At 39.3% G+C, this 13,241-nt stretch overlaps 1 protein-coding gene across 1 annotated transcript; it reads right to left on the bottom strand.

The window, feature by feature from the left end:
* Nucleotides 1-9,355: 9,355 nt before the first annotated feature.
* On the bottom strand, nucleotides 9,356-10,060 carry LOC141640986 (uncharacterized). The gene has a single exon (XM_074449664.1). It carries the CDS (start codon nucleotides 10,058-10,060, stop codon nucleotides 9,356-9,358), a length of 705 nt encoding a protein of 234 aa, XP_074305765.1.
* Nucleotides 10,061-13,241: the final 3,181 nt, after the last annotated feature.

Here is a 13,241-nt window from a genome sequence, read left to right as displayed (position 1 = left end):
CCTAGAACGGGTTGGAGAGGTTGCTTATCATTTGGCTTTACAGTCTTCTTTGGATAGGGTACATAACGTGTTTCATATATCTCAGCTGCGCAAGTATATGATTGATCTGTCACATATGTTAGAGGCAGAGAGCATAGAGCTAGATGAGTCCTTGTCTTACCTTGAGGTGCATAAGCAGATTCTTGATCGAAAGGTTAAGAAGACTAGACATGGTGAGACATTCTTACTTAAGATCCTTTGGTCTAATCATGAGGTTGAGGAAGCTACATGGGAGGCAGAGGAGGTCATGAGAGAGCGTAACCCTTTCCTTTTTGATCAGGTATGTATGGTTATGGGGACTTAACCTTGTTTCTTTTAGGGGGGTAGGAGATGATCGCGAAGAGTTTTTGCACCTTTTGTGTTGTGTCGGTATAGTTAGTAGTGGTTTGAGTCGGGTTGAGTTTGGTTGGTAACATGTTTTGTGTTGAGTTTTGTTATGGTTGTTGTGTCGGGAGTATGGTAGTATGTCTTTTCTTTGTAGTGGTTTGAACTTCGAGGACGAAGTTCTTTTCAAGGAGGGAAGACTGTAATACTACGGTTTCATGAGTCTCTGGGTACTCTATCGAGTGAGACTTACATTGTCGAGTAAGGGTGTTTTGGTTTTTAAAACAGTATTCTGCCTGTAGGGCACTCGATCAAGTAGTCTGGGTACTCGACCGAGTAGCTCGGTTTTCGGGTAATGTTTTGTTGGGTTTTGTTAATAACACGGATTAATATATAAATATTTCCGTCATCTTCATAATACACTTTTTACAAACCTAATCACATTGAAAAGAGATTCAAGTTACATTCTTTGCATTCATCCGTGTTATTGACAAATCCCGGAGCTTGAGAGGTCGGATTTCATCGTTCTTTGCATCCTTGTGATCCTTGCGTCGAGGGTAAGATCTGCGTACCAATTTTATAGTATTTAGTCAAGTTTGTTTAAACCCTAATTTGGGGGATTGGGGATTTGTGTTAGTTTTTGTATGGTTAGTGATTATGTGATGATGTGTTAGAAGGAGGATTCGTAGAAGAGGCTTTTTGATACAGCTGTTGAGATCGTCTGCGTGTGTTGCATTCCAGGTAGGGTTTCGCTACTCAGTATTAGTCATATAATGTGTTGGTTGTTGGTTGTGATTGTTGTATAGTATCATATTCGTATTGTGACGGTTGTTGAAATTGGTTACTGTTAATGGTTGTGATTGATTGTATCTGTCTGTGTTCTTCGGGGTGCGTCCCTGGCTGAGTGGGTTCACTTGTGGGAGTGGCCTCACGCCCATTATTAACCTTATGTGGAACCCGCCACCGAAGGGATGTGCACATTAATGGATTTGGGTTTATCGCTCTATGGTATGAGCGGGGCTTAGGTGGGAACGGCTGCGGTCCCCCACTGGCGAAATGGAGTTACCTGTTGCGATGGGTACTCTGGCAGGACTACACACTTAAGTGTGTAGTCAGTGTTAAAGAGTTGAATACGGAGTTTGGGTTGACGATTGAGCTGTGTTGGTTTCTGTCTTTTTGTAATTGTATAATTGTGTGATTAGTACTGACCCCGTCTTTGTTTTGAAAAACTGTGGTGATCCATTCGGGGATGGTGAGCAGTTGTTGAGCAGGTATGAGTCAAGAGATATGGGCTAGCTGGGATGTGTCACCACGAGATGATAGAGTCTTCCGCTATAGTTTGAGTAGTTGCTAGACATTTTGTTTAGTTGTTAGACATTTGGTTTAAGAACTTGTAACCGTATTTTATCAGTTGGTTTTGGATTGTATTCACTAAACTTTATACTATTTAAATGTTGTTTCTTTATTGTCTTTTGATTATCATTGCCTCGTAAAATCGAGATGGTGACATCTTTATACCTGAGTTGTCCTGGTAAGGCACTTGGAGTATGGGGGTGTCACAATTAGATGAATTAACGCTAAAATCAACATGTTTTTGTGAATTTTGTGTCATTTTTTATTAGAAATTGTAGTTTTTGGATTATTTTTGGTTGATTTCCTTGTTTGAGCCATTGCTTGAATGAAAAGCAGCTAAAAATCTTAACTATTTCTCTCTCTAACTTTCTCTCTCATCATCTTTCTTATATTTTGCTAATTTAATCGGTAAAATCATAACTTTTAAGTAATAAATCCAAAATAATTGAAAATATTACCAAAAATTGAAACAAAAAATTTTGAGTAATCTGGACTACTCCCAAGAACACCAAAATATCAGAAAAATTGCCCAAAAAGTCGGATAAATTTTTATGAAGAAAAAGATTGATATTTATCGGTTTTTAACCACTAAAACCAATAAACATCAAAACAAGGTGAAAATACATTTTAAATTTCACTTTTAACTTTTAAATCATATTTTTGAATGTACATAAATTTATCAAGGGCAGGAACAACTGTCTCGAGTATATGATTAATTTATTTTATTTTTATCGACTTTTATCTCATAAAATCAATATACATGCAAAACTTTAATTCAACCTTCGAAATTTTATATACAATCTGTAGAAAATATGCATGAAACACCATAAAAATTTTATAACCTGAATCAACTTTTAACTATTTTTAGTTAACTCTTAACCAAAATACGGCATTTTTGACTCGGTTTCTAGCAAAAATCATTAAAAATAGCAAAATAACTTCACAAATCACCAAATTTTACCACAAACCTTTTGAGATCAGTAGGTATGCATGCCCAAAAATTTTTGTGCTAAAACCTCTTCTAACACAATTTTTGAGTTTTTCAAATTATCTCATAATTTGTTTGATATGCTTAAAATCAACATGCAAATTACAAGCCTAGCTCTGATACCACTTGAAAGATCATAGATCTAAATTAGACTCTCTAACTAAAAATAAGTTATCTCATAAAATCTTGTTTTAGTGATCTATGTAACATGCATGCTAATATAAAAGCAAAATAATGAAGATTAAGGAACAACCATTTCCTTACATTGATTTTTATGGTAAAAATGGGCACAAACTAGATCACCTATCTAGTTTTCTCTTAAGCTTAAAAACAAAGGATGATCCTCCTTACCAAATCTTCAAAGAGAAGATCTCCTAACAATGTGCACCCAAGAACAAACTCCCAATATCCTACAAATATTAAGTAGATATTTGATAAGATATACCCTTGATTATTACTAAAAAAAACTTAGTAAGTGATGTATAATTATTTTAGAGAGATAGACAATTTTTATTCACATGAAAAATACAAGTGAGCAAGCATGTGAAAAAATGAACACAAATTGGTCTAATAGGAGGGGGAAAACCGGTTGGGGGAGGGTAGAGTGTAGGAGTGGATATTCTTAATTTTTGTCCAATCCTTTATGACATGCATAAGAACAAAAGATAACTTATAGAAGAATAAAAAGTAAAGTGAAATGATTGTGTTTGTAATCATCCACTACACTCTGTTTTACACGGTCCAATGCCCATTTACGGGTCCATATCGGTTCTTATATTTGTCGCACAAATACGTGTAATTTTACTTTAAACATCGTTTCATGTTTAAATACTTCACCACTCCGTAAATATACGTATACCGCTACACATATTATTTACGTACTAATATTAATCACATTAATTAATTATTACAATTTTAGTGAATTAACAATTAATTAACTAAAACTCGTCTCATAAAATTTAATTATCGCATAATTAAATAATAATTGCCGCGACACGAGTTCGCAACTCAAAATCTCTCTATAAATAATCGACTAACCTTTTAGTCTATAAATCAAGGGACTAAATAAATTGTATCTCATACAATTAATTAGTTATCAATTGGGGTTCGTTCCTATAGGTGTGACCGAAGGAGGTCAGTTGATCACCGCCGTCTCACGATAATAACGTCAAACTCTAGTCAGCCAACCGTTATTGATTTTCGTAAATCAACTGACGAGGGTCAAATAATAAATATCCTGATGATATTCCTTTAATGAGATTTATTATGTAAACGCACTATTGTGGAGGACACTAACTCCAACAGAGAGGGGACGACCCTTCTTATTGTCTACGCAAGAGGGGGAATTCCGCGATCCTATAATGTTTTTTAACACCATAAGGATTTGGCTCTTGGCAAAAGCATTTAGCAATTGTGGACGAAAGTGGCCTAGTTTAACAGTACTTGAAGGTGACTTGTTTGTATCCTCTTGGACTTACTGACTAGGAGTACTAATATCTATGATGGACTGTGTACCCTTAAATTGCTTCCCTTGTAGACGATTTCCGCCACTTAGATGAGGAAAGTGGCTATTCTTTTGTAGATGCATCCTTTGACTTGTTTTTGTATACTTAATGCTTGGATGCATCGCCATTTTGGCAAGCGCCACCTTGCCTTGCAAGAAGGTATCTTAACTCACGGATGCATTGTTGTGAGTTAAAGGGGCGGAGTGAGACCCGCTATTTCTCTCACATCGATTATATTATTATTAAGATAGTTTAAATAAAGGTCTAGTTCAAGTCACCTCTTTACTCGGGACGAGTAAAGGTTCGGTTTGGGGATATTTGATGTGGCTCATGATTAAGCACATTTAGTCCCCTAATCAACTTATTTTTGCATACTAATATAGCAATCCATAGCCATTTTATCTGTCATTTGCTTCCTATTTGCTTTCCTAGTGCATTTCATATGTCTGGTAGGAAAGAAGATAATAAGGCGGGATTCCCGTCTCTCGCGCATATTCGAAAGCTTGTTGATGATCTTGGAGGGACTAGTATGAAGAGGAGGCAAGAATGATGACCAAGAATGATAGGAATAAGGAGTATATGGAAGCATCATAAGCAAAGAAGCAAAGAGAAAAGAGCTGCTCCTCAACCCGCTCGAGTTGTAGGCAACCAGCTCGAGTTGGCCTTCAACCCGCTCGAGTCGAGCTCAACTCGCTCGAGTTGATGCTCAGACTACCTCCTACGGATCCTTTTGAGACGTGCAAAGGAGTATTCGACACATAAGCATGTTATTTCCTAATCTACCCTTGCTTAACCTAATGTTGTAACCACTATATATACTTCATTTGTAATAATTAAGAGATTAAGTTCCCTTAGGATAGATTAGGAGTAGATTAGAATAGATTAGACTTCAATCATTCTACAAATTACACTTTAATCTTTCCTTAATTATTGTTCAAGAATTCTTAGATCTGATTGGGTAATTGAAGATTATTTGGGTTTGTATTGGAGAATTGATAACTCTTCATCAATCAATCAAGTTGTCTTTTATTATTCTTTCCTTTCCATGTGCTCATCTTAAGATTGGTATAATTTCTTTACTCTTTACTTAAATATTGATTATTTCTTTACTCTTCCATCATGTTTATACTTGTTAAAATGATTGACACCATTGTTAACATGTTTTCCATGATAATGAGTGAGTCGTTTCCTTAACTAGGGTTAGTGGGGGATTAGGGGAGTTAATAATGGGGTAGATCTTTACTTAATAAGTTCATATGAATGCTTGCTTGTTGTAGTTTCAACTTATGCACATGTTATGTTTGATAAAATGCTTGATTGACAACCTAGCATGATTCTGTTTTCCTTTCAACAAGACTTGTAAGATATAAACCAACTCAAGGCTTGTTAGACCATGCATATAGTTGAATATGATGAATTAAGTCGACTTGTAGGTGTTGTAAAGTCTTGACCGACTCGGCTCTGAGATCCAAAACTTCCTAGGAATTGTAAGATATAAACTAACTCGATTCCATTACAACAATAAATTGCTTGCATCTATGAAACTTTTTTTATGTGATCTCATCATGATTCCCCTATGAACCCATGACATCCTAGTCTCCTTTACTATTTGTTTATATCCTTTCCTTTTTTGCTTGTTTTACCTTACATTGCTTTTTATTGCTTTCATTAGTTTTGAATTATCAACCTCAAATCCCAATACTTGTGACACTAGCATAAATTGAGATTGATAGACTTAGAACCCAAAGCACACCGTCACGTGGATTGACCTCTACTTAACCACTATCTAGTTGTTTGTTGAGAATATAAATGTGTTTGATTGAGTGAATAACGACTCGGTCTCCATCAAAGAGCTAGCTTGCCTGCAGTTTTTTCTTTTTTTGTTTGGGAATACTTTCTGTAGAACTAAGTCTCCTTCTTTAAAAACTCTGATTTTGACATTTTTGTTTTAGCTTCTAGCCATTGTTGATTGATATGATGCTATCCTGATTCTGGCAGCATCTCTTAATTCTTCTATTAGGACAAAGTTATTCTGCATCAGGCTGTTATTCTCTTCTATGTTGTCCAGGCTGTATCTTGAAGTTGGCATATGTAGTTCTGCAAGAATGACTGCTTCACAGCCATACACCAAGGAATAGGGTGTTTGGCATGTTGATGTTTTTAGAGTTGTCATGTCTGCCCATAGCATTAATGGACTCTTCAGCCCATCTGCCTCGTCTACTCTTCAACTTCTTTTTTAGGAAGTTGACGACTACCTTGTTGCTTGATTCAGCCTGGCCGTTTGCTTTCGGGTAGCCATGAGTTGAAGTTACCAGGTTGATATTCCATTCATCACAAAAAGCCTTGGTTCTTTTTCCGACGAATTGAGTGCCATTGTCACAGACTATATCTGAAGGGGCTCCATACCTTCATACGATATTTGTCCTGATGAAGGATATTACTTCCTTCTTAGTGACCTGCCTAAAAAAAGCTGCTTCAATCCATTTGGAGAAGTAATCAGTCATGGCTAACATGAACACTTTCTGGCTTAGGGCTCCTGGAAGCTTTCCTACTATATCCATGCCCCACTTCATGAATGGCCAGGGAGCAGAAATTGAATGAAGTAGCTCTGATGGTTGATGGATAACTGGAGCATGTATTTGGCAGGCTTCACATTTTGTACAATAGACCAGACAGTCAGCCCTTAAGGTTGGCTAGTAATAGCCAGTCCTAAGTACCTTGCTTGCCAGGCTTCATCCACCTTTATGGTTGCCACAATATCCGTCGTGAATTTCTTGAAGTACTTGCTTAGCTTCATGTGGTTCAAGACACCTTAAGTAAGGTCGAGCCTGAGAACTTTTAAACAAAGTGTTATTGATGATAGAATAAGTAGAAGCCCTACTTTTAAATGCTCTGGCTTCATGCGTGCCCTGAGGTTGTATACTTCGCAGGAACCAATCATAATAAGGTTTAGTCCAAGAGTCATTGTCAGTGTTAACAGGGTTGACTTGCTCAGGTTTGCTGATGGCAGACTCAAGCAAATGTACAATCGGTACTTTATCAAAAATAGCAGGGGTAAAATTTGAACCAAGGTTGGCCAAAGCGTCAGCCTGGGTATTCAGGTCTCTTGGTATTTGCTCAATATCAAATGAAATGAATTTATCGCAAAGTTTTTTAGCATATTCCAGATATAAAATCATTTTTTCATCCTTTGCTGTATAAATTCCTTTTATCTGATTTTCAATTAAAAGTGAATTAGTTTTTACCCTCAAGTTTTGATCACCGAGGTCTAGACATACCTTGAGTCCTGCTATGAGGGCTTCATATTCAGCTTCATTATTAGTAGCTTTGAACTCACAACTTACAGCCTGGGCTATGGTGTCCCCTTGTGGCAATTTTAGCACTAATCCTAACCCTGTACCCCTTACATTGGATGCCCCATCTGTGAACAAGGTCCACTGCTGGTCTGAGGTTTTGTTTTCTAACTGATTAACTTCCTTGGTCGGGGTTGATTCTAGGTTAGAGCTGAAATCAGCCGCAAAGTGTTCTAAGGCCTATGATTTGATTGCTGTCCTGGGTTCAAAGGTAATATCATAGGTACTAAGTTGTACTGACCATTTGGACATCCTGCCTAAAAGTTCAGGCTTCCTCAAGACAGATTTTATAGGTAAGTTGGTCCTGACTATTAAGGGGTAACTTTCAAAATAAGGTCGCAACTTAGCACATGACATGATCAAAGCTAAAATATACTTTTCAAGTAAATCATACCTCATTTCAGCATCTAGTAGACTTTTACTTACATAGTAAACAGGGTGTCGCTGACCTTCCAGTTCTTTTACCAAGACTGCACTTACTGCGGTATCAGTAACAGAAAGATATACTGACAGGAGATGTCCCTTTTCTTGCTTGGCCGGTAAAGGTGGAGAGGAGAGATATAGTTTTAGGTCCTGAAAGGCTTCCTCATGCTCAGGGGTCCACTTGAACTGCTTGTTTTTCCTGAGCAGGTTGTAAAATGTTTTACACCTTTCATCAGATCTGGATATAAACCTATTCAGGGCAGCTACCCTGCCTGTCAATTTCTAAATATCCTTGACAGATTTGGGTGATTGTAATTCCAGTATAGCTTTGATCTGTTCAAGACTAGTCACCATATAGCCTAAGAACTTTCCTATAGAAACTCCAAAGTGGCATTTAGCAGGGTTGAGCTTCATGTTATATTTCTCCAGGATTTGAAATGTTATTTCCAAGTGCTTCACATGATCTTGTGCATCCTCGGATTTTACCACCATGTCATCTACAAAGACCTCCATGATGTCCCCAATCTGCTCCTTGAAATCATGTTGACTAGGCGTTGGTACGTTGCCCCTACATTCTTCAGATCGAATGACATGGCAGTGTAATAGTATATGCCCCGGTCAGTAATGAAGTACTCTCCTGGTCAGAAGGGTACATCTTTACTTGCTTAAATCCTCTAAAGGCGTCCATGAACGTGAGCATCTCATATCCTGCCGTTGCATCTGCCATGGCATCAATATGTGGAAGAGGGAATGGATCCTTAGGGCAGGCTTTGTTCAGGTTAGTGCAATATACACCGATTCTCCATTTGCCATACTTTTTCTTCACGACCACTCTGTTTGCCAGCCATTCAGGGTACATCACTTCCCTGATCATGCCCATGTCTAGGAGTTTGTCTACTTCTTCATTGATAATGGTGTTTCTTTCTGGTGCAAACTTTCATCTTTTCTGTTGTACAGGCTTGAAAGATGTGCCAATATTAAGTTTATGAGTGATAATATCAGCACCAATTCAAGTCATATCAAAATGAGACCAAGTAAAACAGGAAGATTTATTTTTAAGAAAGCTTACTAATTGGGGCCTGACTGAATCAGGAGCGTCAGAGCCAACTAGAACATACCTGTCAGGATACTCAGGGTTGAGGATTACCTTATCTATTTCCATCTTTGGTGATGCTACATATGTACTCCTGACAGGGTACGGTAATTGCTGTGCGAGAGACTTACCTGCCTTGGATGGCTTTAGGGCCTCTGTATAGCATTCCTGGGCTGATTTATGCTAACCTTTGATGGTTGCCACTCCCCAGTTTGTAGGTATCTTGATACACTGATGATAAGTAGAGGGGACAGCCTTGACATTGTGAATCCAGGGCCTACCCAGAATGACATTGTAGGAGGATAAACAGTCTAAAACTCCGAAATCTTTCATAAGATGCAACGCCTTCAGCATAGGTAGGGAGATGGATCTCTCCCAATGTATTCTTTGTCTCACCGCTAAACCCTACCAGAACACTGGATTTCTTGGTGATTTGATCCTCCCTGATCTTCATGGCTTTTAGTACATCAAGTATGATCAGGTTCACTGTGTTGCCTCTATCTAACAAGATTTTCCTTACGTTGGTAGTTCCAACTTGCATGGTGATCACCAGGCCATCATAATGTAGGTCAGGGATGCCCACCAGATCATAGCCACTAAACGTGATATGTGGTATAATTCCAGGCTTGTAGGGTGATTTAGTTTGAGGAGTCCTAGCTATCTTTTTTGCTGCTGAAATAGTCAGGCCACAAATCTTTGATCCGCCATTTATGCGTTTTAATTCATTGAGTGGAGGTGGAGCAGGGAGATTGCGCTCCTGCTTTATCTCCTGCTTGACTTTACTAGGATCTTCGTTCCTACCTCTGGCTTTGATCAGATCTATGAGGTATCCTGGCTTTAGGAGGTAGGCTATTTCTTTCCTGAGAGTAAAGTAATCCTCCATTATATGCCCTATATCCATGTGAAATCCACACCACTTGGTATGGTCCTTCCTTTGATTTGGATTGTCTGATTTTCTAGGCCACCTGACCACTGGTCCCATGTTATCCAGTCACCTGATCAAACCTACAATGTCAACAGAGAAGTTATATTCAGAGATAGGTGGATGAACTTTAGCCTTACCTTGCTCTTCTTGCGCTAGGTTGACTTCTGACTGATCATGCCTGGTATATAGACCACTCCTATAGTTATTGCCCCTGCTGGTGCTTCTCCTATTTGGCTTGTCATAGTCTTTTGTGTTGCAGGTCCTCCAACCTTGTAACTTTTGTATTCCTCTAGGCTGAAATAAGCAAGTGTCTTTGCTTGGACATCTTCGAAGAAATGACAGAGGTACATGGTCAGCTCACCATAGAGATCACTATTAGGTAGTAATCCCTGCCTGAATGCTTCCACAGCCGTTCCAAAGTCACACCTGGGAATTGACACTTTCTCCTTGTTTAATCTGGCAAGGAAGACTCTGAGAGTCTCATCTGGTTTATGGGTAATCCTGTACAGGTCACTAGAACGTTTCTCCATCGCCCTGCTACTTGTGAACTGCTGGTTGAATGTGTTGATCAGGTTAGCAAAGGATCCGATACTTCCATTAGGCATGTTGATATACCACTGCAGTGCAGGTCTGGTCATTGTTGTTCCAAATCCATTGTACATGCAAACCTGCCTAAATTCACTAGGAATAGAAGCGGCCAACATTTTTTGCTTGTAGAAGGCCACATGATTTTGTGGATCTGAGGTCCCATCATAGGTCCTCATGAATGGAATCACAAATTTGTTTTGGAAAGATCTATTTAGCTATCTCGTCTATAAAAAGGCGAGTCAGCATAGCTTTCAGGGGCAACTTCCTTCATGCTGACAGGGACTCCGGGTATTTTCTCGAATTTTTCATTGAGCTTCTTCATTTTCTAGTCTATTGCCATCATGACGGCTGCTCCTATTTCATCAGCTTTATCATCTTTGGGGGTCTCCTCATCAACGTTGATCACACTTTTGACACCACTCGGACTCCTAAAACTTCAGAAATCAAAGTGCTTGACAATTGATGAGAATGGGGTTCCAGGCTGGATTATGGAGATTGATCCCTTTGACTTTTCTAGTTTTTGTTTCCAGGCTGATTCAGATTCTTTTAGTTGCAAGATTTTAGCCTCTGACTAAGCTATTTTTTGTAATGCGGCAGTCAGTTGTTCTTTTATGGTTGGTTGAGACATGTTTTTGCTGATTCCTTTGTTTTTTGGATTATTTGTGTGGAAAAAAAAAGATATTAATAAGCTAGATGCCCCATGGTGGGCGCCAATTGTTTTGGGTGTATTCTGCACAAAGCTGAATCAGGTCAGGGTAGAGTGGTTGCAGGGTTAACTAGCTCGTCTACCTTGTATATTATTGCAGGGCAAGCTTAACAATGCGTAAAGTAAAGGAAATAAAGGAAATAAGTAAGACAATAGATTTTGTACGTGGAAAACCCTTAAATGGGAAAAACCACGGGCACCAAGCCAGGAGAGGTTTCACTATAGTTTACGGAGAATAATAATATGATTAGCACAACAACGTATTTTGCTCAAAGTATTGTGATAAAGTAGCTTGTAATCTTGTAGGATGTGTCTTGGAATGATCTTGGCTCCTCTTTATATAGTAAACTTCATATCCTGGATAATCTCCTCAATTAAGGCGTATTATTTCCTCTTAATGACGCCATTAATTGCACCTTTAATGCTCCATATTTACCCGGATAAATGCCCGGTCATTATGATAGGATATTTCCCTTTAATACTTCATAATTAGCGTAATAATCTTGATTTATTCTCCATAATTGTGCTTGACTTGGTCAAATAATATTTGCTTACTTGACCGTTGTCCTCTCATGCCTGGTGCCAGTCTTGAGTTATCCTGGCGTTTCTGTCCTGATTATCAGGCCAGGGTGAAAGCTTGTCTTGAACATTAGCGTGGACATATCAGGCCTAACAAACCCGTCCCGACCTTGACCCGTCTTTGACCACCTTTAGACTGCCGTTGACCACCCGTATAGGGCATTGCCTGAGTGGTTTTGGTTGAGTTTTTGGGATCTTGGTAAACCGGTGTAGGGCTTCGGTTTTAGGGACGTTATGGGTCGGTTTGGGTCTGGTTCTAGATAGGTTTGGGTCCTGGGTGATAAAAGGAGTAGAGTGGTGGTTGTGGGTGGCTGTGAGGGCGACAAGAATGGCAGTTTTAAGGAGAAAAAGCAGGGATGTCGGGGTTGTGTTGTTGTGTTGTTTTTGTTGTTGTTGCTGCCGTGGGTGTTACTATTGCTATTGTTGGTTTCCACGGTGTGGTGGGTGGTCACTGGACCGACCGTGGTCAGGGGCGATGGCCTCTGCCAGCGAGGGTGGTGGCTTTGGGTTAGTGTCGGGTGTGTGTAGGGCTGTGTGTGAGTGTGACATATGTGTGAGTACGGTGGGGATGTCATGGTGGTGGTTGCCGCCACTGTTGTGCTGCTGGCCATGGGCCACCATAGCTGGTGGTGGTGGTCCATGGTGGCAGAATGGGTGGTGCTTGATGACGGCTAGGGGCGAAGAGTATGAGTCGGGTTTTTAAATAGTTTTAAGACATTTTAATTAACTAATTCTTATTTAATTAGATAGGATTAGTTAGTAATTAATTATATTTAGGTGATGGTTTTTGTGGAAGATTATTTTATTCGGATTGCCTATGTGGATATGCTCTGAGGTAGGTTTATCCTACTCAGTTTCAATATTGTGTTTATTTGCTAAATGAGTCATTTGTTATCAATTGAATTGAATGAGTCGGTAATTGGCATGTTATATGGTATATTGCATTTATTGTGTTGTCTTGCATGTCAGAGGACATGGAGGTTTGATTGGTTACTTGTTGTCTGGAGACAGAAGGCGTTTTTGAGACCGTCTTCCGCTTGAGTCGCCTCTTGGAGCTTCCACTCCAAGAGAGATGTGCACATTAATGGCTTGAGTTACAGAGGGACTCGTGTGGTTGAGACACGACGTCTGGCAGAGGATCCAGTTGGCTTTCGAACCCGGTACGCCTGGGCGTGTCCCGATACCTATTTGTGGTTGTTTATATGTCTGGGCGTGTCCTGCTACCAGTATGGTTGTCGGTATGTCTGGGCGGGTTCCGGTACCGTGGTTGTGGTTGTTTGTTAGCATGTCATTCATGTTATAGTCTTGTTGCATACTCACACACTTTGAGTTGTGTCACACTTTATTTATTGAAACTGACGTTTG

This window comes from Silene latifolia, chromosome 2 (genome assembly GCF_048544455.1).
Source record: "Silene latifolia isolate original U9 population chromosome 2, ASM4854445v1, whole genome shotgun sequence".
NCBI classification, from domain to species: domain Eukaryota; kingdom Viridiplantae; phylum Streptophyta; class Magnoliopsida; order Caryophyllales; family Caryophyllaceae; genus Silene; species Silene latifolia.
Note: the sequence above shows the minus strand (reverse complement) of the source record. Positions and strands in the feature narration are given on the sequence as shown.